Source organism: Eptatretus burgeri, chromosome 17, assembly GCF_056783735.1.
Source record: "Eptatretus burgeri isolate ZD-2024b chromosome 17, Ebu_testis_v1, whole genome shotgun sequence".
Lineage (NCBI taxonomy): Eukaryota > Metazoa > Chordata > Myxini > Myxiniformes > Myxinidae > Eptatretus > Eptatretus burgeri.
The window spans coordinates 31,357,497-31,384,636 of record NC_140977.1 but is presented as its reverse complement, the minus strand read 5'-3'; the positions used below and the strand labels follow the sequence as shown (position 1 = coordinate 31,384,636).

At 43.9% G+C, this 27,140-nt stretch overlaps 1 protein-coding gene across 1 annotated transcript in view; it reads left to right on the top strand.

Annotated features, from left to right (window-relative positions):
- Nucleotides 1-23,255, top strand: part of LOC147009692 (uncharacterized) — a 63,994-nt gene extending 40,739 nt beyond the window's left edge. The window contains exons 10-18 of the mRNA XM_085861202.1: nucleotides 3,277-3,354; nucleotides 3,466-3,603; nucleotides 6,941-7,062; nucleotides 7,404-7,601; nucleotides 8,513-8,751; nucleotides 8,847-9,044; nucleotides 12,583-12,725; nucleotides 18,465-18,666; nucleotides 22,923-23,255. Coding sequence (XP_085717328.1) covers nucleotides 3,277-3,354; nucleotides 3,466-3,603; nucleotides 6,941-7,062; nucleotides 7,404-7,601; nucleotides 8,513-8,751; nucleotides 8,847-9,044; nucleotides 12,583-12,725; nucleotides 18,465-18,666; nucleotides 22,923-22,993 — 1,389 coding nt within the window. The 3' untranslated portion in view covers nucleotides 22,994-23,255. The remainder of the gene's footprint in view (nucleotides 1-3,276; nucleotides 3,355-3,465; nucleotides 3,604-6,940; nucleotides 7,063-7,403; nucleotides 7,602-8,512; nucleotides 8,752-8,846; nucleotides 9,045-12,582; nucleotides 12,726-18,464; nucleotides 18,667-22,922) is intronic.
- Nucleotides 23,256-27,140: the final 3,885 nt, after the last annotated feature.

Genomic DNA, 27,140 nt, shown 5'->3' with positions numbered 1-27,140 from the left:
AAGTGGCTCATATTTAGTGGAATTTTGGTCATGAAGTCCATTATAGTGTTTGTTGCAGACTTTGAGTTCAGTTGTTAGTATAATATTTTGATAAAATCTGTTCCATTCATGTTTGCTCTTTTAATCAGTGCAATGATTGGAAGACTCATATTAACTGGTAGTTCAGATAAGAAAGCACTGTTATTCAAATGTTATTGTAATTGAAGAATGAATTGCTTGGTAAATACAGAAAAAGGTTTACAAGTCATGACAATTACCTGAGATTTCCAGGAAAACCAATTGTTTTTTCCTCATTATTAAAATGCATCGACATACTTTTGAATGGAAAAGCCTAAGCATCAAACGAACACACCATCATCATACCTGGCTGAGGTTATGTTTGCAATTAGGATTCTGCTGGATGATGATAATACGAGGTCCGTCGAAAAAAGTAAGGGGAGTGACTTCACAGAAATTTTATTCCAAAAAATATATTTAAATCACAGCTTGTCCCCTTCAAAATAGTTTCCCTCCAGTCTCACACACTTGTCCATCCTCTTATGCCACACTTCGATGCACCCCCGGAAGGCTTCTTCTGGAATCCTCTGGATCTCCGTCATCATGGCCCTTTTGATGGCCTCCACATCAGGATATCGAGTCCCCTTGATCACTTCCTTGAGCTTGGGGAATAAGAAAAAATCACAAGGGGCCAAGTCTGGCGAATACGGGGGTTGCTCCAGAGTTGGCACGTTGCTCTCTGCCAGAAACTGTCAGATGCTCAGGGCACTGTGAGTAGGGGCGTTGTCATGGTGGAGCACCCAGGCGTTTTTCTCCCACAGATCACTCCTCTTGGCCCGGACTGATCTCACGACGCGCCGGAGGATCTCCTTGTACACGTATTAATTCACTGTTTGACCTTGCGGTAGGAACTCGAAGTGGACGATGTCTTGATGTAAAAAATGTGATGAGCATCACCTTGACCTTCGACTTCGACATCCTTGCTTTCTTTGGTCTTGGTGATGCCGGACTTTTCCACTGACGACTCTGCCATTTGGTCTCGGGATCGTATTCGAATATCCACGATTCATCACCAGTAATGAGTCTCCCGAGCAGGTCTGGATCGTCCTCGAGGCGCTCGATAATGTCTTGACAGGCAGTAACACTTTGCTGTTTCTGGTCCTCAGCCAACAGCTTGGGGACCATCTTTGCGCACACCTTGCGCATTTCGAGATTTTCAGTGATGATGCTCCAGACAGTTTCCTTGTTGATGGAAAGTTCCTCAGCAATTATCTGCACCGTGAGTCGACGATCTGCGCGCACCATCTGCTTCACACGCTCGATGTTGTCAGCCGTTCTGCTCGTTAAAGTTCTTCCAGACCTTGGATCGTCTTCAACCTCCTCCAATCCCTCTTTGAACCTCTTGTGCCATTCAAATGCACGTGCACGTGACCGTTTCTTCCCCATATAATTGCTGCACATTGCGAAGGATTCGGAAGGTGTTTTACCAAGCTTTGCAAGAAACTTCAGATTGGCTCTCTGCTCACGACTCGTAGCGTGACGACTCAGACTAGACAACGTGTAAAGCACGACCTGTAAAAAATCGCACAATGAGCGGTCAACCATCACCAATCATATATATATATATATATATATATATATATATATATATATATATATATATATATATATATATATATATATATATATATATATATATATATATATGTATGTGTATGTGTATGTGTATATGTATTTTTTTTTTGCGAAAGACTGTGACGCAACCTGTTTATTCAAGTTGTATAAGTGGAGCACACAGCAGGCTCGGTACTTACTTTACACATTACTTTTTAGACGGACCTCGTAACTGGAACGGCACTCAGTGAAAAGTTTTGAATCCCACTGATAGGCCAGATCCAGATCTTCTCCAAAAATCGAATGGATTCTTCCTTGTCACACACCCAACCTCTCCACTAATGCTAGGTTCCCACTGTCATGCGATCCGTTATGAACGTCAACGATTGGCCATTCGTAGCTGATCATGGAATTTCTCTGAAAGTCTGTTCCCACTATCACGATGCGCGGCACGATTGAAATTGTAGTCTCGCAGAGCGTGGTGTTTGTCTTGTCTAAGATCGATCCCGATCACCACGATTAGGAAGCATGATTAGATGTGATCTGTCGCGCTTTGTTACGATGCAATACGATCTGATACGGTGATCCCGATTGACAAGTGATCGTGTTGATCGTAGAAAAATTTTGAACCGTTCAAAAATTTTCTACGATTGACACGACTGACCTCAAGATCTGATAAGATCTGATAGGATCACCACGATTAGTCCACGATTAAGACCACGATTTCAATCGTGCCGCGCATCGTGATAGTGGGAACCTAGTTTAAGTTTCTTCTGAATCCATCCATAAATGTTTGAGGTGTCATGTTGTATGTCATTTTTGGCCTCATCTCTAAATGATGAAGAATCACTTTTAAAAAATAAAAATAAAAAAATTCAAGTATAATCGCCAAAATCGAATCAATTCGGCCCACACACCCAACCTGTCCACCAAGTTTCATCCAAATATGTCCATAACGTTTTGAGATATCCTGAAAGCCTGATGTTGGCGCAGTGGTTAGGGCAGCGGCTTGGGATCCAAAAGGTCCTGAGTTCAAGCCCCGTTGGGCCACTGAATTAATACACCAGGGGGTTGACTCAACCTGTCATCCTTCTGAGGTCGGCGAAATGAGTACCAGTATACTGGGCTGGTGTATACCCTGGTGAAAATAGGTGTACCATATCCCTGTGTCGTAAGAGGCGACCAGGGTTACATCAGGAAAGGCATCCGGCGTAAAACATGTGCCAAATCACTATGCGGATCATACGGATGATCCGCTGTGGCGACCCCTATCGGGAGCAGCCGAAAGAAGAAGAAGAAGAAGTTTTGAGATATCCTGCTCACAGACAAACAGACAGGGGTGAAAACATAGCCTCTGCCCACCTTTGGTGGCAGAGGTAAAAACTGACTTTTTAACAGAAGTCAAAACTCATGGAAGAGTGCAGTCAAGTGAAAATGGAGAGTCAAGCAAAACAAGAAGTTGTTAGGGACAAGGTAGGCACATGCATTGAAACACTTATTTCCTGAAATATATTTTTAGCGATCATTCCTAATAACTTTTGGTTTTGAAGTAAATTTTAAATATCTCAATGCGTCGACTTTTTGGAAGCCAGTTTGTTATGCACCTGTATTTTTTTTCTCCTCACTGTTTTTTGTTCATTGGCTGTTTTACTTTTGTTCATACAGGAAGCAGAACAATTGGCAGCTTCCCGTGCTCTGCAGGATCAACTAGAAATAACCAATCAGAAGCTTGAGGAGCTCAAAGTAAGACCTGAGGCCTCTGATTTTTTTTTCTCCACAGCACTGAACATCTCACAATCACATTACAGTATTGTACTCATCATGTAACGCAATGTGTGACTGATTTGGTTGCAGTTGCAAGTGGCGGATTTGAGTGCTGACCGGCATCGGATTCAAGGGCAGCAGCGACAGGCAGCCGAACAACATCAGCGAGCAGCACAGACTCATCGCCAATGCTTGGTGGAACTACAGGAGGAAAACCACCAGATGGTGGTATGAACGGTTATGTTCTCCTTGTAATGTGATGGTGTCTCTCGTGAAAATATTTCATTACTTACAGCTCTTGTTCTTAACAGTAACACTTTGCTGCTCTCTATAACATTCCTTTTTGCTTGAAATCATTTTGGTGGTCTTTAAAACAATTTTTACACATTCCTTTCTTTGTGCATATATAATTATCTATAGATGAAAGTGAATCTGTTCATCTGTTTGTTTGCTTCTTCCTTAAACGTTTCCAAACGCCTGCACCAATTTCCCCAAATTTTGCCGTACTATATTACTATCACATGTGGAAGGTCAATGTCACAATGGCACATCCTGGGTTACCTTGCTGGGGTCTGAAGCTGCCATGTTTTTTGGCCTGCTCAACCATGCCTTGACTTGGAACAGGCCACAATAATTTCTTAACAAAAAAGTTTTTTTGTTTTTTTTCACTCTCCTCACTCATATTATCAAATGCCTGATCATCAAATGTATGATGGATATACAGTAATCCCCCGCTATATCGCGGTTCACCTATCGCACCCCCGGTTCATCGCGGGTTTTCCCTTGGAACCTAACTAATTTTTTCTGCGAATTCCCCCAGTATATCGCGGTAATAATATATAAAATATAAATTATTTAAGCAATAAATTATAACGCGTGGCGCTCGACCAGTCACACAATGCATGAGACAAAGTTTCGCTTGTGAACTTCGAATATTTTCTACGCTTTTTCTCCCAGCCCTACGATGCCGCCCAAATGCCCTGCACCTTCTAAGGCTTCTGGCAAGGAACCAAAGCGCCAGAGGAAGGTCCTGACGCTCCAGGAGAAGGTTAACGTGCTAGATATGCTTTGGGAAGGAAAAAGGTTTGCCGCGGTTGGACAAGCACTGCCAAACCGACTAGACCAGACAAGTCGATCTCCGGCACCTCAAACCCGATCACTGCCAAGCCGACCAGACCAGACGAGTGGATCTCCGGCACCTCAAACCCGATCACTGCCAAGCCGACCAGATCAGACGAGTCAATTTTTGGGGAGGCATCCATTCATCGCGGATTTTCACTTATCGCGGGAGGGTTTGGAACGTAACCCACGTGATAAATGGGGGATTACTGTATTGCAATATAAACGCCTGGAGACGCCAGTGTTTGTGGCTTTATTTCATTTCCGCACACGTCATAACCTCGGGAATCTTCTAAACTAAGCCGAATTACAAATATTAAGCTCCAGAATTGAACTTGGTAGCAGATCCGACTGCTAAAAAAAAAAGTGTTCATTTGTCTAATTCGTACATAGTTTGGACATTCGCACATAGCTATCGCTTGGCAACCATTTAATTGGAGTGCTTGCTTGAGTGCTTAAGCCGCTTGCCTCGCGCCCAACAGTCGACGGTGGCACTGTTTGTGTCCCGATCAGGATGTACAGTTGGCAGTTGCTGCAAGGTGGAGGTATATTTTTATGGGTATATTTGGATCTGTAATTTAGACTCTCCATGGTGTGTGTGTGTGTGTGTGTGTGTGTGTGTGTGTGTGTGTGTGTGTGTGTGTGTGTGTGTGTGTGTGTGTGTGTGTGTGTGTGTGTGTGTGTGTGTGTGTGTGTGTGTGTGTGTGTGTGTTTCATAAAGCATAACATATTCTCTGCTAACTCCCCTACTCCCACTTCCCACTACCCCTACCCCTATCTCTCTTGTCCCATCCTTGCTTCACCCCATCCTAATACAATACAACATCCTCCCACACCTCCCTCTTTCTGTCTCCGAATGTATCTGGATGGTGGTTATGCCCGGATGGTGGTTATCTCCAGACGTGTTTGTACGGTGGTTATCTCCAGACGTGACTGGACGGTGGTTATCTCCAGACGTGACTGGACGGTGGTTATCTCCAAATGGACCCTCCCCTCACACTGCCTTCCCTTGCCCTCCCCTTACAGTGCCTTCCCTTCCCCTCCTTGCTCCCTCACCCCTCTTCGCTTCCCCACCCCTCTTCGCTTCCCCACCCCTCTTCACTCCCCCACCCCTTCCCGGTCTCCCTACCTCCTTGCTCCTCCACCCCTCTCTCTCCCCTCTTTTTCTCCCCTACCCTCTTCGTATGCCCGTTGTCCGGATGGTGGTTATGTCTGGACGGACCCTGTTCTCACACTGCCTTACCTTGACGTATCTGGACGGTGGTCATCTCTTGACGTATCCGGAAGGACCCTCCCCTCACACTGCCTTACCTTGCGCTCTCCTCACGCTGCCTTCCCCTCACGCTGCCTTCCCTTGCCCTCCCCTAACGCTGCCTTCCCTTGCCCTCCTCTCATGCTGCCTTCCCTTGCCCTCCCCTCATGCTGCCTTCCCTTGCCCTCCCCTCATGCTGCCTTCCCTTGCCCTCCCCTCACGCTGCCTTCCCTTGCCCTCCCCTCACGCTGCCTTCCCTTACCCTCTCCTCATGCCACCTTCCCTTTTTGCACCCCTCCTTGCTCCCCTTCCCTTCCTCCCTTCCCCTCCTTCCTCACTCCCCCTTCCTATCTCACTCCCCCACCCCTCCTCACTCCACCTTCCTTCCTCCCTCTCTCCTCGATCTCCATCCCTCCTCTTTTCCTCTCCTCCTTCTTACACCCCCCCCCCCCTTAATATTCCCGTCAGCAAAGTGATGGGTTGTACTTGCTCGTTCTGAATAAAATTGATGTAAGAACATGAAATAATGGCACTTTCAGCAAGCGAGCGTTGTATGTCGTATGCCCGCCCCTCGTCTCACGTTGGCTCGGCCGGTGGAGCATCACTCCCTCGGTCGGCAGAGAGGCTGCAACTTCGACTGCATATGAACGTTTGATGGTTAAGGTTCTGTTGGAATCAAACCTAAAGCATTTAAATATGGTATTAGTTTTCTTTATGCAGATTGGAAATGAATGTACAAAAGGTCCACAGTCTCTCCAGGACGACACTGAGACTTACAAGTTGTTGCACTGTCCTGTATGACCTTCATCAAGGAAATAACGATTTGATTTGACCCATCATTGCTGTGCTGCACTCCTGAGTTAATTTCTGCTGCAGATGTAAAACATCCATTTGTGGGCTCAGACGTTATTTTCTGCTTGTTTCTTCCCGTCTCCCATTTTTCCTCCAAGTGTCCCTCTGTTGTGTCCTTCTAACCCACTGTTGGTGTGCTTCCCTCTTTACCACTGTGCTCATGTAATTATGACTGTTTATTTTTGACTTCAAGTTGGCTAACAACAATCTTCTTGATGTTTTGTGAAAGTCTAAATAACCTAACATTGATCAAGTGACCCAAGTTGTGTGTGTGCGTGTATACATTTCTCTCGAACAAAAGGACAAAACTGCAAATGCTGTGTATGCTCTTGGATGAGTCAGACAGAGCTGGAAGCATGCAAGACAGAGTTTGAAGCTTATAAGGTGCGAGTGCACTCGGTGCTGAAGCAGCAGAAGGGTCGGTCTGTCGTCCAATCAGAATCAGAGGCAACTCCAGAGGAAAGGTTTGCTTGGCTAATCAAAAGGATTGAAATAGGTTGCCTTTTTTACACTCGCACTAAACTCTGTTTTTCCATTTACTAATTCAATTTGGCATCAATTATGTTCTCTGACGAAATGGATACCTGTATCATAGTGGTTAAATTGTTGGGTTCTTTAATATAGTACATGCATTGCCCATCTATGGCATCATATCAATTCCAGTCATGAAGAATTTTGGGAAATCCACCGAACAGACAGTGCTGTCACTTGGCTGTCCAACTTAGACTTAGATCTGTAGGCTGTAATTTGTCCTACACAAGATTAGGAGAATTCTCATCTTCAATGACTTCTTGCCATCGCCCAGGGAAAGGATGGAGCAGCAGTTGGAGCACCTGCAGAAGCAACTTGAGCAATCCAAGGAGAGGCTTGTTGCAGCACAAGCCGAGGTTGAAGGCTTGCAAGAGGAAGTAGCCAGCCTGCAGTCCGAGCGGGGTGCTCTGCAGCAGCAATTGCAGCAAAGCACTCATGAAGGAACAGAGCGAGAATCTGACCTCCGTCAAAGGCCAGTTACCATTGCGTTCTCACAGTGAATTTGTGTTGATTGTCCTGAAAACACTTCATAGGTTTTCTCCTGATGATTTGGTTTGACAAACGATGCATTATTATGCTTTTCAAGCACCCAGGCAATTTGTGTTATTTAAATCATGCGATTATATACAATTTGGCTTGTGTGTTTGTTTGACTTGCATGCACTCACAAACCGCTGGACAGAATGAGTTGAAGTTTGGTGGTTGTACTTGGGGTATGTCGGTGAAGGTTTTAGGTGTGAAAGTAATATTCAGTCACCGAGGTTCGGCAGTGGGGGAAGAGAGGGGTGACACAATTTCTCTGTGTAAATGTGTACCATATAGCGCCACCCGGTGGTGGTGGAAGAGTGTATTACGAGTCAGCTGTGCAGATGACTTGCAATTTTTCACTGCACATGTGGCATCGTGTGAGTGAGTGCTTTACTGACCCCTGCCAAGAGGGAGCAGGTGTTTTTAGTGAATGTAATTCAGCAGTCCAAGTCCATTGGGACCATACTCTGTACAGAGCGTTGGTGCTGCCGAAGCAGTCTCCTTGGCTATTGGGCACAATCCTGGACAGGTCGCCACTCTGACGCAGGATACTTGAATAACTCGGTCATCCCAGCAAGCTGGTACTCATTTTGCCGACCTCGGAAGGATGGCAGGCTGAGTAAACCCCCTGGTGAATTAATTCAGCGGGCAACGAGGCTTGAACTCAGGACCCTCGGATCCCAAGCCGCCACCCTAACCACTGAGCCAACACCAGGCTAATTCAGCAGTAGATTTGTTGTTTTCAGGAAAAAGCTGTTGCTTTGGTAAATTGAGAAGCTTAATGCTGTGTAAGACCAATTCAAAACATTACTCATAATTTTAATTCACCTTCTGGTTGCTCTTTCCTTCCCCAAAGATTGTGTTCTGCATACAACGAGGCAAGCGAGCAGCGTCTAAAGCTCGAAGAAGTTGAATGCAGACTCGTGGAAAGCACGTCTGAAGTGAGAAGCCTGCAGCAGCATCTGTACAAAGCTCGAGAGGATGTAGGGAAATCGGAAAGTGAAGAAGAGTCAGTGGTGCGGAATGAGCAGGCCTTGCGTTCAAAAGTAGTTGTGCTTGAGTCCCAGCTGGCACAGCTGCAGGCTGAGCAGGCAGGTGGGTGACAGGTTGACTGACGGCATTGAGTTTGCCTGTTTTAATGCATTTGCTGTTGTATATAACAATTGTCTTTTTATGATTCATTGCCGCAGCCAGTACACCAGGCCAGCTTTCAGCAGATATCAGAAGGCACGTGCGGCATAATTCTCAAACACCTGGCCAATATGCACTCTCACATAATCCAAGGGAAGACAATGAAGGAGTGGACACAGATGTGGAATCTGTTTCTTCTTCCTCCATAGCTCCTCCATCATTGGATATCTTGTTGAACTCCAGTGTTGATAAAACTGGTGAGTGTATTTCGAGAGTTGAAATTTCACTTGTGCTCAAGGAGGCGGAAGATTAGCATGGTCAGGTCTGAATGACAGAATAAGAGTTGATACTGCTGCCTCGTATTCTATCGTTTTTGTTTTTTTTCAGTCCTTGTATATTTTATCTGGAAGTTCATTTTACAAGGACTGTGTCTGTCACAAGGACCTATGTAAAGGTTCTGTTTAGCAGATGGTGATCAATCCGAAAAAACTCCCATAAACTGCAAGAAGATTCCCATTGCTTCTGAAACCCAAAACCTTGCTGTTTGCACTACCACTGTATTCCAATCATAGGTTGACATCTGTTGCTTGACTCATAAATTTTGTTCCCTTTCCTATTCTTGGAACACTACCAGAATAAACCAGAACAGCACTCGGTAGAGCGCTTACCTCCGCCAAGCTGAACAGTTTACATTTTGTTTCCCACTGATAGGTCAGATCTGCATCTGAACCTGAACCAAAATTCTAATCCGCTTGTTTTTGTCACCTACACAACCCATCCACCAAGTTTCGTCTGAACCCGTCCACAACTTTTTTGAGATAGTGCTATATATTGTTTTTGGCCCAATCCCTCAATGGTGAAGAATCACTTAAATAATTGTCAAATCCAGATCCGAATCTGAATCTTCACCAAAATTGAATCGGTTCTTCCTTGTCACACACGCAACCTGTTCACCACATTTTGTCCAAATCAGTCCATGACTTTTTGAGATGTCATGCTATACACCCAGACCCCGACATGTGCTGTTCCAAGATTTGCGGGTTCCACGTATTCGCAGTTGATAATTTGTGACATCCTCCGACGTATTTTTTGGCCTACCTTTTTTCTTTTTCTTTTTTTTTGACCAATTTTCTACGGGAAATTGGCGCATATATTTGCAGTTTTCGTGGCAATTAATTTATTTATTTTCACGAGCCCGCTAGCATAACAGTTATAAAACATATCTTCCACGAGCCATGCACAAAGCCGCTGGATGTACATACAGTAAAATACTGTCGGTATGCAAAAATAACGTATCTTCCACAATTGAAGTTGTTTTTTTCATTTCGCGGTATGGTACGGTATGTTTAAGGGACTTTAAAATGCATTCTTCAATACATTGGAAATGGTAATTGGTGTTGTCGTGTTTTTATACGCCCGATATGTATCGGGGCGTATTATGTGATACTGGTCGTCCGTCCTTCCGTCCGTTCCTGTCCGCACTCTGACTCCCAAAGTTTTCAACTTTCACGTTTCATATTTGCTACATAGGTACAGACTGTGGAGACGGTGTGTCGCGACATACGTTCGTCATCTAAAGCGGTTGCCATGGCAACCAGGATGCTGTTTTCCATGTAGTAGCACAATTCTGTATACACCTTCTTGTTCGGGCATATATTGTGCTCACTTGAGCTCTTGTTTTTAATTTGTAAGCATCTTTAATGAAACTGTAATCGTGCTTTCGTGGTCAAAAACATCTCAAACTTTAGAACAGTGATTCTCAACCCTTCTTCTGTCATTTACCCCCTCGGCTTGATGTATTTCGCAGAAAATTGTGGTTGGAGGGGGGGGGGGGAATTGATTTTTGAGTCTGTATATGATAATTTGTATAGAATGTGAGAGTTTTATGTTATAATGTACTAGCGATACCTGTGCACATGCACGGGATAGCAGTACAACATAGCTGGGAGCAGACAACAGACCGTACATGGGGAATGACAAAAATACGCATTGTGCAAAATGCAAGTGGTACTATGGAACGCCAAGACTTCCCAAACATTGTTGGCATGTCTGCTAAATGCCACAGCAATTTCATAGGGATCATGTGACGGCGAGCCGAGTTTTTAGTGTGCAAGCTTGGTATTATTATAGAGATTATGCGTTGTCTGCTCACATGACAATGATAATATTGTTATTCATTTTGTCTGAAGTTGCTAAAAAAATCGTCATAACATAATTTTCAGGTATGATATATTTACCCCCTGCCATGTAAATTTTCACCCCTGGTTGAGAATTACTGCTTTTGAAACTTTCCCCTTTGAACTAGGAGGAACCGCCACAAACTGATAACGTTATCTCCCTTGTCCCCATTGTACCAATTCTCTGACATTGGTGGTGTCACCATTTGCGGCCTTTTTCATGAACCAGGAACTGCCGCGAACCAATAACGTTATCCTCCTTGTCTCCATTGTAACAATGATAAAACACTCGCGGACTTTACCCCGACCCTCGCGGACTTTACCCCGACCCTCGCGGACTTTACCCCGACCCTCGCGGACTTTACCCCGACCCTCGCGGACTTTACCCCGACCCTCGCGGACTTTACCCCGACCCTCGCGGACTTTACCCCGACCCTCGCGGACTTTACCCCGACCCTCGCGGACTTTACCCCGACCCTCGCGGACTTTACCCCGACCCTCGCGGACTTTACCCCGACCCTCGCGGACTTTATCCCGACCTTCGCTGACTTTACCCCGACCCTCGCGGATCTTAATCCAGTCAGGAAATCCCCAGAACCTTTCCATCCATTTCCCATTGAAACAATACCCCCACATTCACGGTTCCAACATTCGTGTGTTTTTTACGGAACGTATCCCCCGTGAATGTTGGGGCCCTGGTGTATCTCGTTTTTCGCCCTTTCCCTCAATGGTGAAGAATCATTTAAATGAAAAAAAACCATAACCATGTGGTAGAGGTAATTAAAAAAATTATTATCGGATCCACATCTTGATCGTCACCAAAATCGAACCAATTCCTCCTTGTCACACACTCAACCTGTCCACCAATTTTGTTTTGAATCCGTCCATAAATTTTTGAGATATCTTGCTCACAGGCAAACTGGGGTGAAAACATAACGTCTGTCCACATTTGTGGCAGAGGTAATTACATCGCAACATTTTTCTCTCATTCATCTTCCCAACCCCTTGTACCTATTTTTAAAATCCTCTGCTAAACTTTCCTTACATCAGTTGTTCCTCCACATGCCACAACAAATGTCTTCCTGCGATGACCTGACACAATGCCACCCAGCATTCCTTCAAAACCACCCAATATTCTGTCTCTGATCCTTCCTGCAAAATGAACAATCTACAAATTTAATAGTCTCATCACTGACAAAAAACACCTCCCTGGTCTCTTTCCTACCAATCTTTATCCTAACCCCACCACTTCACGCACTCGCCACACTGCCACTATCACCCGTACCTGCGACACCCCAACCATTCCATGCAGCACCAATACCACGACTTCCCGCATTCGCATATTTATATTTTGGTCATATTCCAGCTTTCAGATGCATTCGTGCTTTCAGCATGATTTGAAATTGGTTACCTGAGTGCTGTGGTCCAGGACAATTGTATATTTTTTGACAATTTATTTTTATTGGCACATGTTGTTCAATTGCTCAACAGGCTAAGGTTTTTCACGGCTGTGAAATGAAGAGCAAAATGTACTTTCATGTACTATTGCTCTGCTACATGCTCTCTGTCGATATGCCAAGAAAAGGTTTGATCTCATTGCATCCCTGGTCCATTTTAGAAGATGCAGCACCATGGCGTGAGGATTTTTCTCTGAGCGAAACGATGAGACGACTGGCCGAGGCAGAACGTCGCACTGACCACGTTAACCAGCTACTTCGAGAGACCGAGGCTTCGACTGTTCTGCTGACTGAGCAAAATAAGGCATGGAGATGGGAGGGTAATTGTGGGAGTGCTGTATTGGTGGGGGAGGGTGGAGGCATTGAGCATTGAGAGAGAATGAGGTTGGGGGGGGATGGGTGGAGGAATATGTGGGGGTTGTGGCTGGCTTTGTTAACCATATCAATTCAGATTAAGGAAGGGATCTCGAGGTTTCATCTTGATGTTCCTTTGTGAATGTGGCTGAAGCCCATGAAGGAGTTTTTAATGTCGACTAATATGTGCAAACTAATGCAGATTGTCTGTGGAAGAAAAGCTTTTGTTTTTTTTACTGGTTTCTTCTGAAATTACGCACAAATGGTTGAATTTCGGAGCGACAACACCCATTACCATTCTTTTCGTAACTTACGTCAATTTATTCTGCTTTTGTTGTTGTGAATTCGTATTTATCATGGCTGGCAGGTCATTGTGCACAATGATTGCTTCGGTCAGTGGACGTACGACTTCCTTGTTCACTGTACTAAGGTCTTGTATCCTCAGCATTCGCACTTTGCAGCCACTTCATGTTTATCGATAAGCGTCAACTGGAGGAAGAAGAATCCATACAAAGAGCCATGGTCACCTCTCCTTGCCATTAATATTGGAGGAAGAAGATCCATGAGAGGATTGGAAGTTCTTTGTTCTTGTGGCAATCTCAAATTATTCATTTCTGAATACTGGTTTGAATGATCACATGTTTTGTTTTTGCCATTACCCATTTGGTTACACTAAGGTTTAAATTTATTATGTTGTGACTGGTTTGGGTCAGTTTGAGACGGTCAAATTAATTGTTTGGGTCAGTCTTGGTCCACATGTCTACACATGACCTCTCTGATGCTGTGGAAAACCTCCTCTTCCTTTTTGCAGATGTCTCTACATTGTGTCACATGCTACCCCACCCCACTGCTTGGCAGACTGCAACTTTGTCACACTATTGATTAGATGCCAGTCTGATGAATGAAACATGTCCTTCAATCCTGGAATATCTCAGTCTTACCCTGTCGTTCCAAAAGGAATGTCAAACTGACCTACATGTTTATTACCATGGCAAGCCCCTGAAAGAGGTTCAGGTTCTTGAACCTCTCGGCCTCATCATCAGTGATGACCTTTCCTGGGTCAACCACAAAGCAAATCTGGTCTCCAAAGCCAGCCGCAGACTGGGCATTCTCTGTAGATCCCAAGTCCTTCCTTCGAAAACCAGAGCAACTGTCGGTCTACACTCTACAAGGCCTTTATCCATAGCTCAATAGAGTACTGCTTTCCCCAAGTGGCTAGTGCCCCAGCATCACATCTGTTGCTCCTAGATTCTGTGGAACCTAACTCTCCATGTTATTGGAATCTCATGTGATGAGGCCAAAGCACAATGTCTGCTGCTTTCACGTCGCAGACTCTGCGCTTTACCTTGTCTTCTCCAATATTTATCCCTTTGCTCCATCTGTACTCAGGCCCTCTCCAACAAATCAAAGATTTATGCATTCTTCCAGTAACCCTCTTCTTATCTAGTTAAACTTCCAAAATCCAGGCTAACACAACTTAACTCCTTTGTTCCTCGTTTCTCATGTCTATGGAACCTCCTTCCATTGGCCGTTCTTTCCCACTCTTCCTTCCAGGTCTTCAAGCAGGCAATGCACCGCTACCTTGTCATCCCCCATCCTGAAGCATGATCTTTATTACCCCCCATTAGCCCTTAACCCAACCATTGTGCTTGCTGATTTCAGTGTACCCTCCCTTTCTCTCTGTCACTCTCCCTCTTCCTTTCCTGTTTATTTATTCCTTCTCTGATTGTGCACAATTGTTTCGCTGTTACCCCACTGTCAATTTAACCTTGCTCTTCCATCAGCCTTTTGTAGAGAAAAAGATAATACTGAAATGTCTTGCTCAATGCCATTTGTTTCTTACTTTAAAACTCCACTGTTATTGGTTGAATGTTCACATCAAATACTCGACACTAGAACGTAACGTGGTGGAGTGCATACCTCTGCCAGGTTGAACAGTTTACGTTTTGTATCCCATTGATAGGCCGGATCTGCATCTGGACCTGAACCAAAATCTAATCAGCTTGTTCTTGTCGCCTAACCAACTCGTCCACCTAGTTTTGTCGTAATCCATTCACAATCTTTTGAAATATCATGCTATATATCGCTTGTGGCTCTTTCTCTCAATGGTGAAGAATCACTTTTAAAAAAAAACGCAAGAAACAAATCTGGATCCAGATCTTCACCAAAATCTAATGGATTTGTCATTGTCACACACCCAACCTGTCCACCAGGTTTCGTCCAAATTTGACCATAACCTTTTGAGATATCCTGTTCACAGACAAACATACAGATAAAGACAGACGGGTGAAAAAAACCTCCGTCTACCTTCGGTGACAGAGGTAATAATGGAGGGACTCGTACATTGCGACTTTAAATATAATTCAGGTGAAAAATCTTTTATTTTTTAAAAATGGATGCAGTTATTTTTCTTTCATGGGATATGCAGTTGCTCAATCTGACTTTACGATTCAAAACCTACAAGAAGAAAAACCTGTAGACTCTGCGTCTGGTTTTCTGGCAAAAGCAAACTCAATATCTGACAAAACAATAAGAAGATGCCTTCACCATCCTACCGCAGTTTCAGACACGAACAAACGATTTTCTCTGTTTTCATGAACCCTCACTATGTTCTACCAGGTTCCGCGATCTGAGCAGCATCGAGAAGGTTCGTTAGAGTGGTCCCACACAGTTTCTTGATTTCATCTAACCATCTGGCTTTCAGACGCCCATTTCCTCTTTTGCCATCCACCCGAGCCAACATGCAAGAAAGAAATGCTAAATTTTGCCATTTCTTCGGCAAATGCTGCCAAAGTCACAAAAATACAACAACGAATGAATGACTTTGGACACTTAGGTAAATTGGTGTTATTAACACTTCTTTCACAAATGTTCCTTCTCTTTCCACGACACCCATATCACTCTTCTGTAAAGCCTCCAGACCTTGCCTATCTCTTTTGGTCATATCCCAGCATCCAGATGGGATGGGAAATCCGTGAGCTTTGAAAAGGTGGACATTCATGTGTTTGCTGATGCTACGATTGGACCAGACCTTGTTCAAGTCACTCAATGCTGTTCTTCCCAACCCGAGTCGTAGTCTCATTTCCTTTTTACAACTTCCATCATTACTGACCAAAACTCCGAAAAAGTTTAAGATCTCTTCTATTTCTAAAGATTTAACGTCTATGTCGGTAGTTTCTTTTTTCTTCACCTGTTGTCATTACTTCAGTCTTTCTGGTATTGATGAATAAGCTTGCTATTTCACTTTCCTCTGATTTTGTAGAGAAGCCTTTTTATTTCAATGACAGACTCAGCGAGCAGAGTTGTTTCGTCCGCACATCTGATGTTATTAATCTTTGTACCATCCATCCATCAATTGGGACCATACTCTGTGCAGAGCGTTGGCACTGCTTCAGCAGTCTCCTTGGCTGTTGGACACAATCCTGGACAGGTCGTCGCTCAAACACAGTATACCAGCAAGCTGGCACTCATTTTGCTGACCTCGGAAGGATGACAGGCAGAGTCAATCCCGCCTGGTATTAATTCAACAGCCGAGTGGGATTTGAACTCAGGATCCTAGGATCCCAAGCCCACCACCCTAACCATGAAGCCAACACCAGGCATAATCTTTGTACCACTTACTGCAATGTCACCAGTCCAATTATTGAGTGTTCTTTTCATGATGTATTCAGCTTAGTTGTTAAATATAGTGGATAGGACGCATGCATCCTTGTCTCACGCCTCGAGAAACTTCAAACCAGTCTGAATTTCCTACTTCAGTTATAGGATTGCCATTTCTGCCATTATCTTCCATGCACGATCACAATTGGAGGCTTTGTTGCCATGTAAAAAACAGATAACACGCTTCCTTTTAAATCCTCCACAGATTTCAATAACATGTCAAAGATTGGCTACCTGGTCGCAAGTGCCATGTCCTTTTTTGAATCCAGCTTGTTCAACAGGAAGTTCTCTTGTTGTTGAATACTTTTGAGGAGGACCTTTCTAGCTCATGAAATCAGTGCGATGGTTCTATTTTTATGCCTGTGCTGACGAAGTTGCTGGAGGCATTATGTTTTCAGGTTGTCCATCCGGCTGTCCGTCCGTCCGTGATAGGTTTTTCGTTGTCGCGATAACTTAAGAACGCTTGAAGGGATTTAAGTCAAACTTGGTACAAGTATGGATAATGATGTGTAGATGAACAGATTCGATTTTGGGGTCAAAAGGTCAAAGGTCAGAGGTCATGCTAGGGAATTATGTTACTGTGCTAACTTGTGAACCAGTGGTGGGTATAAGTATACCAAACTATGACCAAACTTGGTATAAGTATACAGTGTGATGCAAAGATTAACTGATTAGATGGCGGCATCAATAGGTCAAAGGTCTGTGTTACTGCGATAACTTCAGAACGGCTGAAGGGATCTAAGTCAAACTTTGTACATGTATAATGATGTGTACATAAACTGATTCGATTATGGAGTCAAGAGGTCAAAGCTCATGTCAGGTAAAAATATGTGATATTTAAGAACAGCTGAAGAGATTTAAATCAAACTTGGTACAAGTATTATGAAGATGTAGTAATGTGGGTGGAGGCATATCTGTTGACGTCACAACGTTGAAGAGTATCGTTATCATTTTCACATACTCTGATGTCACCTTTTTGCAGCAATACGATGTAGATATATTGCTGTCCCCCACTCTTCTGACAAGGTGGGAGATGGGGGCGCTTAAAATGAGCTCTGATCGACTGACCGACCGATCATCTGTCCATGGTACTTTTTGTGTATGCAGTATTTCAAAAACGTTGAACATTTACCTTTGATATTGCAGTTATCTATTCCTCATGACATTATCTCAACCTGATTAGATCTCGGCCGTGATTGGCTGAATTATGTTGTCATGGCATGGTAATTTCGCTTGTGTACGCAATATTTCAAATAACGTTGAACATTTAGCTTTCATATTACACAGATGTATTCCTCATACCACCCAAAAGGGTGGGGGACCTCGTCTATCAGCTCCTTGTTGCCATGATTAAGTTGGTCACTGTCCAGTTTCCCACATCTTATTGCAAAGTCTGTGCATTATTAGGATATGTCGTTGATTAGATCTCCTGCTCAATTCCAGATTTGTTATTTTTCAGGTGGTTGATCATTATACGACCTTCATGGCGAAGAATATGTGGTTCCTATTTTATATCTGGACTTGATTCCTTCCCTTGATTTTTGGGGGGATTTTCTTTATTTACATGATGTGATTCACAGGATTGTTTCCAACGCTTTAGTATATCTTTAGATTCTGTTAAGATGTGACCTTTCCCCAAGAACGACATTGAGTCGACGTTTAAAATCATTTGCATAATTGTCTTAAATTTTGCCTTGGAGGTTCATTCCCAACCTCACCCTCCATTTTCAAATTCTCCATTGCAAATTGTAATGGACAGAATATTCCTTCCCATCCACAACATGCATACTTGACATATTGCTACAAGTCTTTCAATGATTCCCCCCCCCCCAAATGTTCATTGTTGAAAACATAACCTCCATCCATCTTCGGTGGCCGAGGTAATTTACTCTGACGACCTTGTTGCGTCATCTGTTTCCAACAACTACAACTCAAACATGGTTGTTGGTTGTAAGAGGTGTCATGGTCATGTTGGTTAAGGTAGCCTCTGATTCTTTGTGCTCATCAGTAGTATTCTCCCCATCCTCAGGTGTTGAAGAGTGAGTTGCGACGTCTAGAGAGGAATGAAGAGAGGCTATGTGCAGGAGAGAACCTAGAATACTTGAAGAATGTGTTGATGCGCTTCTTTGTGTTGGCACCGGGCAGCGACCGCTGTGCTCTGATCCCCGTGCTGCACAAACTGCTGCATTTGAGCTCCGAAGAGCGCACCCGCCTTACCACCGTTGCCTCGGGTAAGACAGAATTGTGTTTAGTGGTTGGCGCAGGCACTAATCATCATGCTTGCATTTGCTTCAAGTTTTCATTCCTGTGATTAAGCTTTTTGGCTCACCTGGAACGTAGTTCCGGGGAGCTTATGGGATGGTATGGCGCGTCATCCGTCCATCAGTCCGTCCACAAATACTTGCAACTTCTCTGAAACTACACACACAATTTCGATGAAACTTTACCACAACCTTCATTACTTTGTATGTACCAAATTTTGTTTGTGGCATTAAAAAAAAAAAAATCGGGCCTTATCGGGGTCTACGGGGGTTGCGCCCCGAAAATAGGTATTTGTTGAGTGTTGTTGCAATGGATTCTGGGAAAAGGTTCATCAGATTTACCAATGTAGATTTTTTGCAAGCGTTATTTTTGTGCATGTCTTTCAAGCCAGGGCTTTGTTGTGTGTCAGACTTTGTGTTGAAGTTCTCAGTTTGTACCAACATGCACAAAAATGTTGGGTTTTCCATCTTCTCTTTTACCACAAACTGCTTTCTAATCTGGTTTAAGTTGAGTTTTGTTACTTCCAATTTAATTTAAAAGTTAAATAATGAGGTTTGGGTGCAGGGTATTCCAAATAATTTCCAGCAATAATTGCTAATAACTTGTTTTACTCAAATGTCATGTCACCTGTGCTGAGTGGAACACGCTCAACTCACTGAGCAAATCGCCCACGATTTACCAGATGTCACAGACATCACACCTGTGTTTTTCAATATTCACAAGACAGACCTTCTGTATTATGAATGCCCAGGTTCAAGTCTAAGTCTTTAATATGCCATATGGCATAGGTGGGAGTGGCAGACAGCCAAAACATGGTTATAGTTTTGTGAATCATGAGCCAGTGGACTGTGGCATGTGATTTTATGTGACTGGCTTTGATGTACAACCTGCTACCATCTTGCAACCATGAGTGGTTGTGAAACCTCTACCATTGGAGCACGCTGCTGTGCCCAATGGTCTTTGGAACAGCAGAGGCTCCGATAGGTCTTTCATCATTTATCGTTCGCATCATCTTTATGCTGCATTGCCTTTTGAATGTCCTGTAGGCCTAGCTGAACCCCTGATCACGTGACAACTTGCATTTGTACACGAGTATTTTAGGGGTGTTGTGTGCCATGTTTGATGTATGAGTTAGCTTCAAGGTAGTAGTATACTTGTCTTTGATTTGGCTGTTCTGAGTTTGAGTCAAAATGGTCCTGGTAGGATCCAGCTCTTAACTGTTGTCCCATTGGTTCACTGGCTGCACATTCCACTTGGAATACAATGTCTTTCGAGCTGAACAAATGTCGCGTTTTCACTCGTTCTCTTTGAAAAGACCATCTGGCAAACCCTCTCATCTACTTCCTGAACAGTCCTCTTGAAGAAGTACAGTCACTCAAACGTTTAGGCCTCACTACCAGCCATGATATTTATTGGCCACACCACATTCCTATGTTGGCCTCCAAGAGCAGTTGCTGACTGGGCATCTTCTGTCATGCAAAGTCTTCCTTTGGCATATCGGAACTCTTATCTACCTACAAGGCCTTAATCCACAGCTTTGTGGAGTACTACCCTCTCCTCTGGGCTGGTGCTCCTGCCTCACACCTTGCTCCGCTTGACACTATGGAAACCAAAGCCTAAAAAACCATTGGAATCTCCCACGATGAAGCTGAGTCTCTGGGCCTATCATTTTCTCATCACAGACAGGTTGGTGGTCTTTTTGTCTTCTAACGCCTCCTTTGTGGTCTTGCACCCTCTGCCCTTTCTGTACCCTGTCCTCCTCCCCCAGGTTTCTGCAGGGTGTACTCTGTAACTCCCTTCTGATGAAACTCTCAAAACTGACTCAATGCTCACCTCCACTTATTTGTTCCTTTTTTCTCCACCTCTGGAACCAACTCAGGGCTTCAAGACAGTTGTTCATCACTATGTCAGGTCATCCCCCATCCAAAAACATGTCATTTGCTACTCCTATCACCCTCCCCAACCCCCTCTGCCGACCAAGCCCACCTCCTGAGTATACCTAGTCCCATAATGCATGTATACCTAGTCAATGATTTTCTTCTCTTCTTCTTGTTGAGATATTGATTGTCAGCTAAAAGTGTCCATTCATTATCAGAAATGGTTGTGCTTGAAATTAACTGTAGTCAATATCCATGGTGAAAGAAATTGTCAATTTCAGGAAGAAAAGTGATGTATTCATTGGCATTATGGTTAGAGCATCCAATCAGAGTTTGGCAGGTAAGTGATTCAATTCTGACCCTGACAGAGTCATCCCATTCACTACAAATGATTTGTGCTGCTTCCACGCTTGACGCTCAGCATTTTGATCATAAAGCACAGACAAACCCTGTAGGTCAGCCTATCATGCGGGGACGTGGAGAGTGGTAGGGCATGGGATTTCTCCTTGTCCTGCTGTGACTGAAGAAAGAAAAGCAATGATAATACAAGATGTCCCAGAGCAACCTGAGAAGTTATGTCACTTCCCTCAAAGGCATCGGCTGTTTGGGTGTGTGCGTGCGTGCGAGAGAGAGACTTGTGCACTGAAAGCTCTTCCATAAGCCTTTGACCAAGAAAGAAAAAAATAAATAGAGTGGGATATGCAATTGGCATTCTCCATACTTTATGATCTCATTGATGTCATAAATTAGATATTGAACTGTGTGGTTAAGAGTTCAATTCTTGAGGCAATCTCATCCCATTAAAACGGCTGTGACTTGGTCCAAGCAGGAAGTTCTTCATTGAGAATCTTGCTGTGTTTTGAAAAGTACTTGAAGCTCATTTCCATTTGTGCTTATGCATTCATTATCCCTACAATGTTTGAAAAAACATGTGAGGATATTGTAAACAGCTCTGTCTGTCTGTCTGTCTGTCCGTCACGCTATCTCCTCCTAAACGGTTCGGCAGAAATTCACCAAACTTGGTAGTTATGATCGCCACATGGCACAAAGGTGCAAGAGCAGTGTCACTTTTGGCCCTGCCCCCCCTGGGATGGGATCAAAAGATCAAATAACAAAAAAATGCAATTACAGGCACACTTTCACACTTTTTAAATCCTCGTGGAGGATCTCGAAGTCTTACTCATGTTGTTGTTCTTCATCTTCTTCTTGTGGACTTTTTTGTTTCACAGCCTACAGTTTTCATCGAAACTCCCTGATACTTGGCATATACTGTATATGTAAAAATATCCTGTGCAGACAGTCACCATCTCCGATTTTGAAAATTCCTCCTAGAAAAAAAGTTATGACGTCAAAATATCTCCGCTAATGGAAATCACCTAAAAAATTATCTCCGAAACTAGGCAAAGCTTTTTGAATTGTTTGCGGGAATCGAACAGGGCATTAGCAGATCAATTACCGCACATATGATGCATCGCTATGACGTCATATAAATTTTTATGATGTCATTCCTATTTTTTGACATTTTTTGTTTCACAACCCAGAGTTTTCATCGGATATTCGTGAAACTTGCCATGTATATGCAGAAAGCCCACGCACAGCTCGTAACCATCTGCGATTTTGGAAATTATTCCTCGGAAAAAAATTGACGTCATAATATCGCCGCTAATGGAAATCGCCTATACCATTATCTCTGAAACTAGGCAAGCTGTTTGAATTTTGTTTGCGGGAATCAAGCCGGGCATTAGCACAGATAATTATTTATCACAAACCTGAAGCATCACAATGACGTCGTATTCGTTTTTATGACGTCATCATTAAGAGGACGAGGATCTTAGCTCATTTGAGCTTGTTAATAAAACTTTGTACTTTCAATCAACATTGGCAGACGCATGGCATATGCAATGTTTTTTTTTGTATTTGACTCCGGGTTCATGCCCCAGGGGGCAGGGACTTCGAATTGCAGGGGTCAAAACAGAACAGAAGATTTTTTTTTTTTACCTCCTGGGTCATTCCTTTGGGAATGACCCAGGAGTCATTCCTGGTGGAACTTGTCATCTTTAAAATTTGCTCTTGGTGGAAAGCATGGGGATTTGCGATGTGGTACCATCAACTTCACTCTCGTTTGTGAGTTTTGACTATCTGACAGATCTTTCAAAGAGTAGTCATAAGGTCCGATACCCTGGCCAAAGCCCTTCCACAGGCATTTGTTGTACGAGTCATTATATCCATTCAAAGGGAATGAAATCTTGGAAGTTATTGAAAAGTACATACAAAAATAATCAGAACTTGAAGATGCTACAGATTACAAAATGTGTTGATTGATAATGGAGCATTTGCTTGTTTTGCAGGAACTGATGAAGGAGGACTGGCAGGAGGAACATGGGTGTCCTATTTGTCCAGCTGGACTGGGCTGCATTGAGACAAAAACATAGCATGTACACTGAGACCTTTGTTTTTTTTGTTTGTTTTTTTCTTCTATTCCCTGCTGTGATACCTTTTCACCTCTTTAAATCTCCAGGCCTAAGATGTAAACTTTCAGACTTTATCACTATGCTTTTATGAAATAAATTACAATTGGAGACCTTGATATATTTTTAAGTTATTAGAGGAATTACATTACTATTCATTTGTCCTTGTCTGACTGTCTGTGTTGTGATTAATAAAATAATATTTCACCTGTTTGTAACTGTCAACTTATCAGGATTCAACCTGGTGCTTATATAATCTGTGTTTACAGCCACAACACTCAATTCAAGGAGATATTAATTGCAGAATTTTCTGTGTAATATGCTTGGATTGAGTTTTGTTGTATACAGTACAGAATACAAAGTTGAGGTGTGATGGATGAGCTATAACCCAGTGGAAAGAGGGGGAAACGCATCCTACTGCTTGGTAGAGGAAGGCGACAGAGGGATACGTGACTGGAGAAAGGATGAAGGGAAGAAGGGAGGGGAAGGAGGTCAGGTCAGGAGTGGGATCGTGTGCCGGAACCGCTCGTTGCCACGTCCACTTTCCATCAGTAATCGAGGGGCCTCCATCTGGCCATCCCCCAGACAGATACCTGGCCCATGCTCATCTCCTTAAGATGCCGATCAACCTGCTGCAACCACAAGGCATGTGAGGCTCCCTCGTTGAGAGAATCTGGTGAGCAGGATCAGCATCAGGAAAACGAGTCACATGTCCATACAGCTGCAGCTGATGCTGATGCTGAGGGATTATACAGGTAACAAATCTCATCCGAGTCTCTCTCGGCAACCGCTCGTTGGACACAAAATCCGACCAGCGATAGCCAAGGATTCTCCGAAGACACCTGGAACCAAAGGAATTAAGTCTTCCTCTCAGCTCCTTGGGGTCAGAGTCCAAGTCTCACATCCGTAGAGCAAGATTGGAAGCACCAAGGAATTAGACTCGGACTTTCGTCCTCCAACCTAGGTTCCGACAACGCCACACCCCATTATCCAGTGAATCCATGACTCCCCAGGCCCGACCCAGACGTCTATTGACCTCAGGCTCACAACATGCGGAGACATGAATATCACTGCAAAGGAAAGTAAATCTCTCTGTGACCTCAACATCTTCACCACAAACGTGTACCAACAAGATAGCAGCATCCAAGATGTCATTGAAAGCCTGGATCTTTGTTGTAACCCAGTAAACTCGTAATCCCAGCGGCTCCGACTCCTCATTCAGCGCCTCAAGGGCCTCCATAAGGATATCCAGCATCTCTGCAAAGATGACTGAATCATTGGTGAAATCGGTGATCTTGACCTTTCCAAACTATGCACCGCAGCTTGATCTCTCTGACATTCTCCCCAGAATCTAGTCCAGACAAGCTTTGAAAAGTGTGAGGGCCAGCACACACCCCTGACAAACTCCAGTAACAACTGGAAATAAGTCGGAGAAATACCTCACAGCACTCTCAGTTCCAGAGTATAGTTCAGAAATCAGATTGATCAGTTTTGTTGGCACCCCACGAAGACCAAGAATTCTCCAGAGGGCATCCCGATTCACTGAATCTAACGCTTTGCGGAGATGAACATAGGTCGCGAGCAACACCTGCTTAAACTCTCCTCTGCATTCGGTGAGGACCCAAAGAGCAAGGATATGGTCAATCGTTGACTTCTTTGGTGCAAAGCCTGATTGTTCTCGACGCTGGTTCTCAAACAGATGGTGGCGAACCCTATCAAGAATTATCCGAGCAAAGACCGTGCCCGGCACTGAGAGCAGCGTCACCTTTCGGTAGTTGTTGCGGTCTTGGCGATCAACCTTCCCTTTCCAGAGAGAGACAACAAGGCCCCTCTTCCAGTCAGTTGGGATGATGCCTGTGTTCCAGGCAGAACACAAAACTGCATGCAATGACATGAATGCAGCCTTTCCACCAGCCTTGAGAAGTTCAGCATGGATGGGGTTGGTACGATTGGGTTGGTATGAACAGATTTGGGGTTGGTACGAGGGGAGCAAACATGGGGCAGGGTTGAGAGGTTAAGGACTTTTAGTGAGGGGAAGGGGGCGGATTGAGGAGTTGTGGTCGGGGCGGGCGAGAGGGTGTTGATGACAGGGTGGGGGTGAGGAGGAGAGAGCAAAGATGGGATGGAATTGGGAGGGGGAGGTTGAAGCTTAGTAGGAGGTGGGTGTGGTTGAGGAGGGGGTTTGAAGGCTTTGAGTGGGGAGGGTACTGATGCCTTGAAGTTGGGAAGGAGAGGTTGAGGGTTGAGGACTTGGGGTTTGTGATGGGGTGGGTGAGAGTTGACATGTAGACACATTTTACATTGCGGAGATGTTCTGCGGGTCCCTGCTCGTTATAAAACATTCTCTTTTTCGAAAACATGTTTAAACTTTGAGAGAGTGGTTGATACTCAAGATGAAAGCAACTCAAGATGAAAATTATTAAATTCCCAGAATCTAAAAAGAAAGGTGTAAAAACATCTTTTAAAAGCAAACAATACTCTCTTCAATTTTATTCATTTATTTTTGATTTTCCTAAATTCCTGTTGGGAAGTCTGGAGGGTCGATGCTGAGAGAATGGTTTTGTTCATGTAACATCCACACAGGTTATCCATCCATCCATCTATTTGGACCATACTCTGTGCAGAGCATTGGTGCTGCCGAAGCAGTGTCCTTGGCTATTGGGTACAATCCTGGACGGGTCGCCACTCCGATACAGAATACCAGTATGCTGGCACTCATTTTGCCGACCTCGGAAGGATGACAGGCCGAGTCAACCCCACCTGGTATTAATTCAACAGCTGAGCAGGATTTGAACTCAGGACCCCAGGATCCCAAGCCTGCTACCCCAACCATTAAGCCAACACCAGGCATGCAGTATGTATGATTAATTTATACCTTCTTGATGTCACCAATGAAATGGTAAATTTTTACATGTTTTGTATCAGTCAAGAATATGTTCCTGAGATGAACTGATTCTTCACAAAACTGACTGGGATGTAATGGTCAACACAACGAAGGTATGCAAAACAACGTATGTTCTTATTCGGATGCGAACACACACACACACACACACACACACACACACACACACACACACACACACACACACACACACACACCTTTTCTTTTAAGTGTAAATTACACAATGGTAGAACTCATTTTGTATTTTTAAAAAAATTTCCCCCCTTTTTTCTTCTACACACTCTGCTCGTGGAAGAGCAACTGGTAACGACAATGATACACGGTAGAGCGCATTCCTCCACCAGCCTGAACAGTTTACGTTTTGTATCCCACTGATTGGCCGTATCTGGATTCGGACTTGACCCAAAACCGAATCGGCTTGTTCTTGTCACCCACCCAACTCATTCACCAAGTTTTGTCACAACTCGTCCAAAACTTTTTGGGATATCATGATATGTATAGGTTTTGGCCACATCTATCGATGGTGAAGAATCACTTAAAATTCTCATGTCCGAATCTGATCCTCATCAAAATCGAAAAAATTCGTCCCTGTCACACACGCAACCTGTCCACCAACTTTCGTCCGAATTTATCCACAACTTTTTCAGATATACTACTCACAGACACAGATAAACAAACAGACGGGTGAAAACAACCTCCGTCTACCTTCGGTGGCAGAGGTAACAACGGAATGGAATAAGTCGACCAAAATGAGTGGGTCATATAATGAGCCGGCTCGTTTATATGTACAATCCAATCATGACGTGGCAGTCCCCCCCCCCCCCAAGAGTCGTTTGTAGAACCAAGATCCTTAAAACTGATACCTCCGTGCATCACCTTCGCTTCCCTCCATCTCTGAAATCCTTTCCACATTGTCTCCTCTTTCTCCGGTGCACCACTAACTCCCCCAATGCCATCACCCTCCCTTCTTCCGTTACCTTCCTTTCTTTGAATATTTCACCGAATTTATCTCCACATCATGTGTACCTAATACATAGATGGCCTCCTACTAAATGTCGTTGGAATTCGTGTAATTTCGGTGCCAAGGTATTCCTCAATTTAACAAGGAAAAGAGAATGCTGTAGTTGTTTTTTTCGATGTAGTTTACACATACGAAGCAATTGATATGAATAGTGGTGTCCAGCTCATCCCAGCAC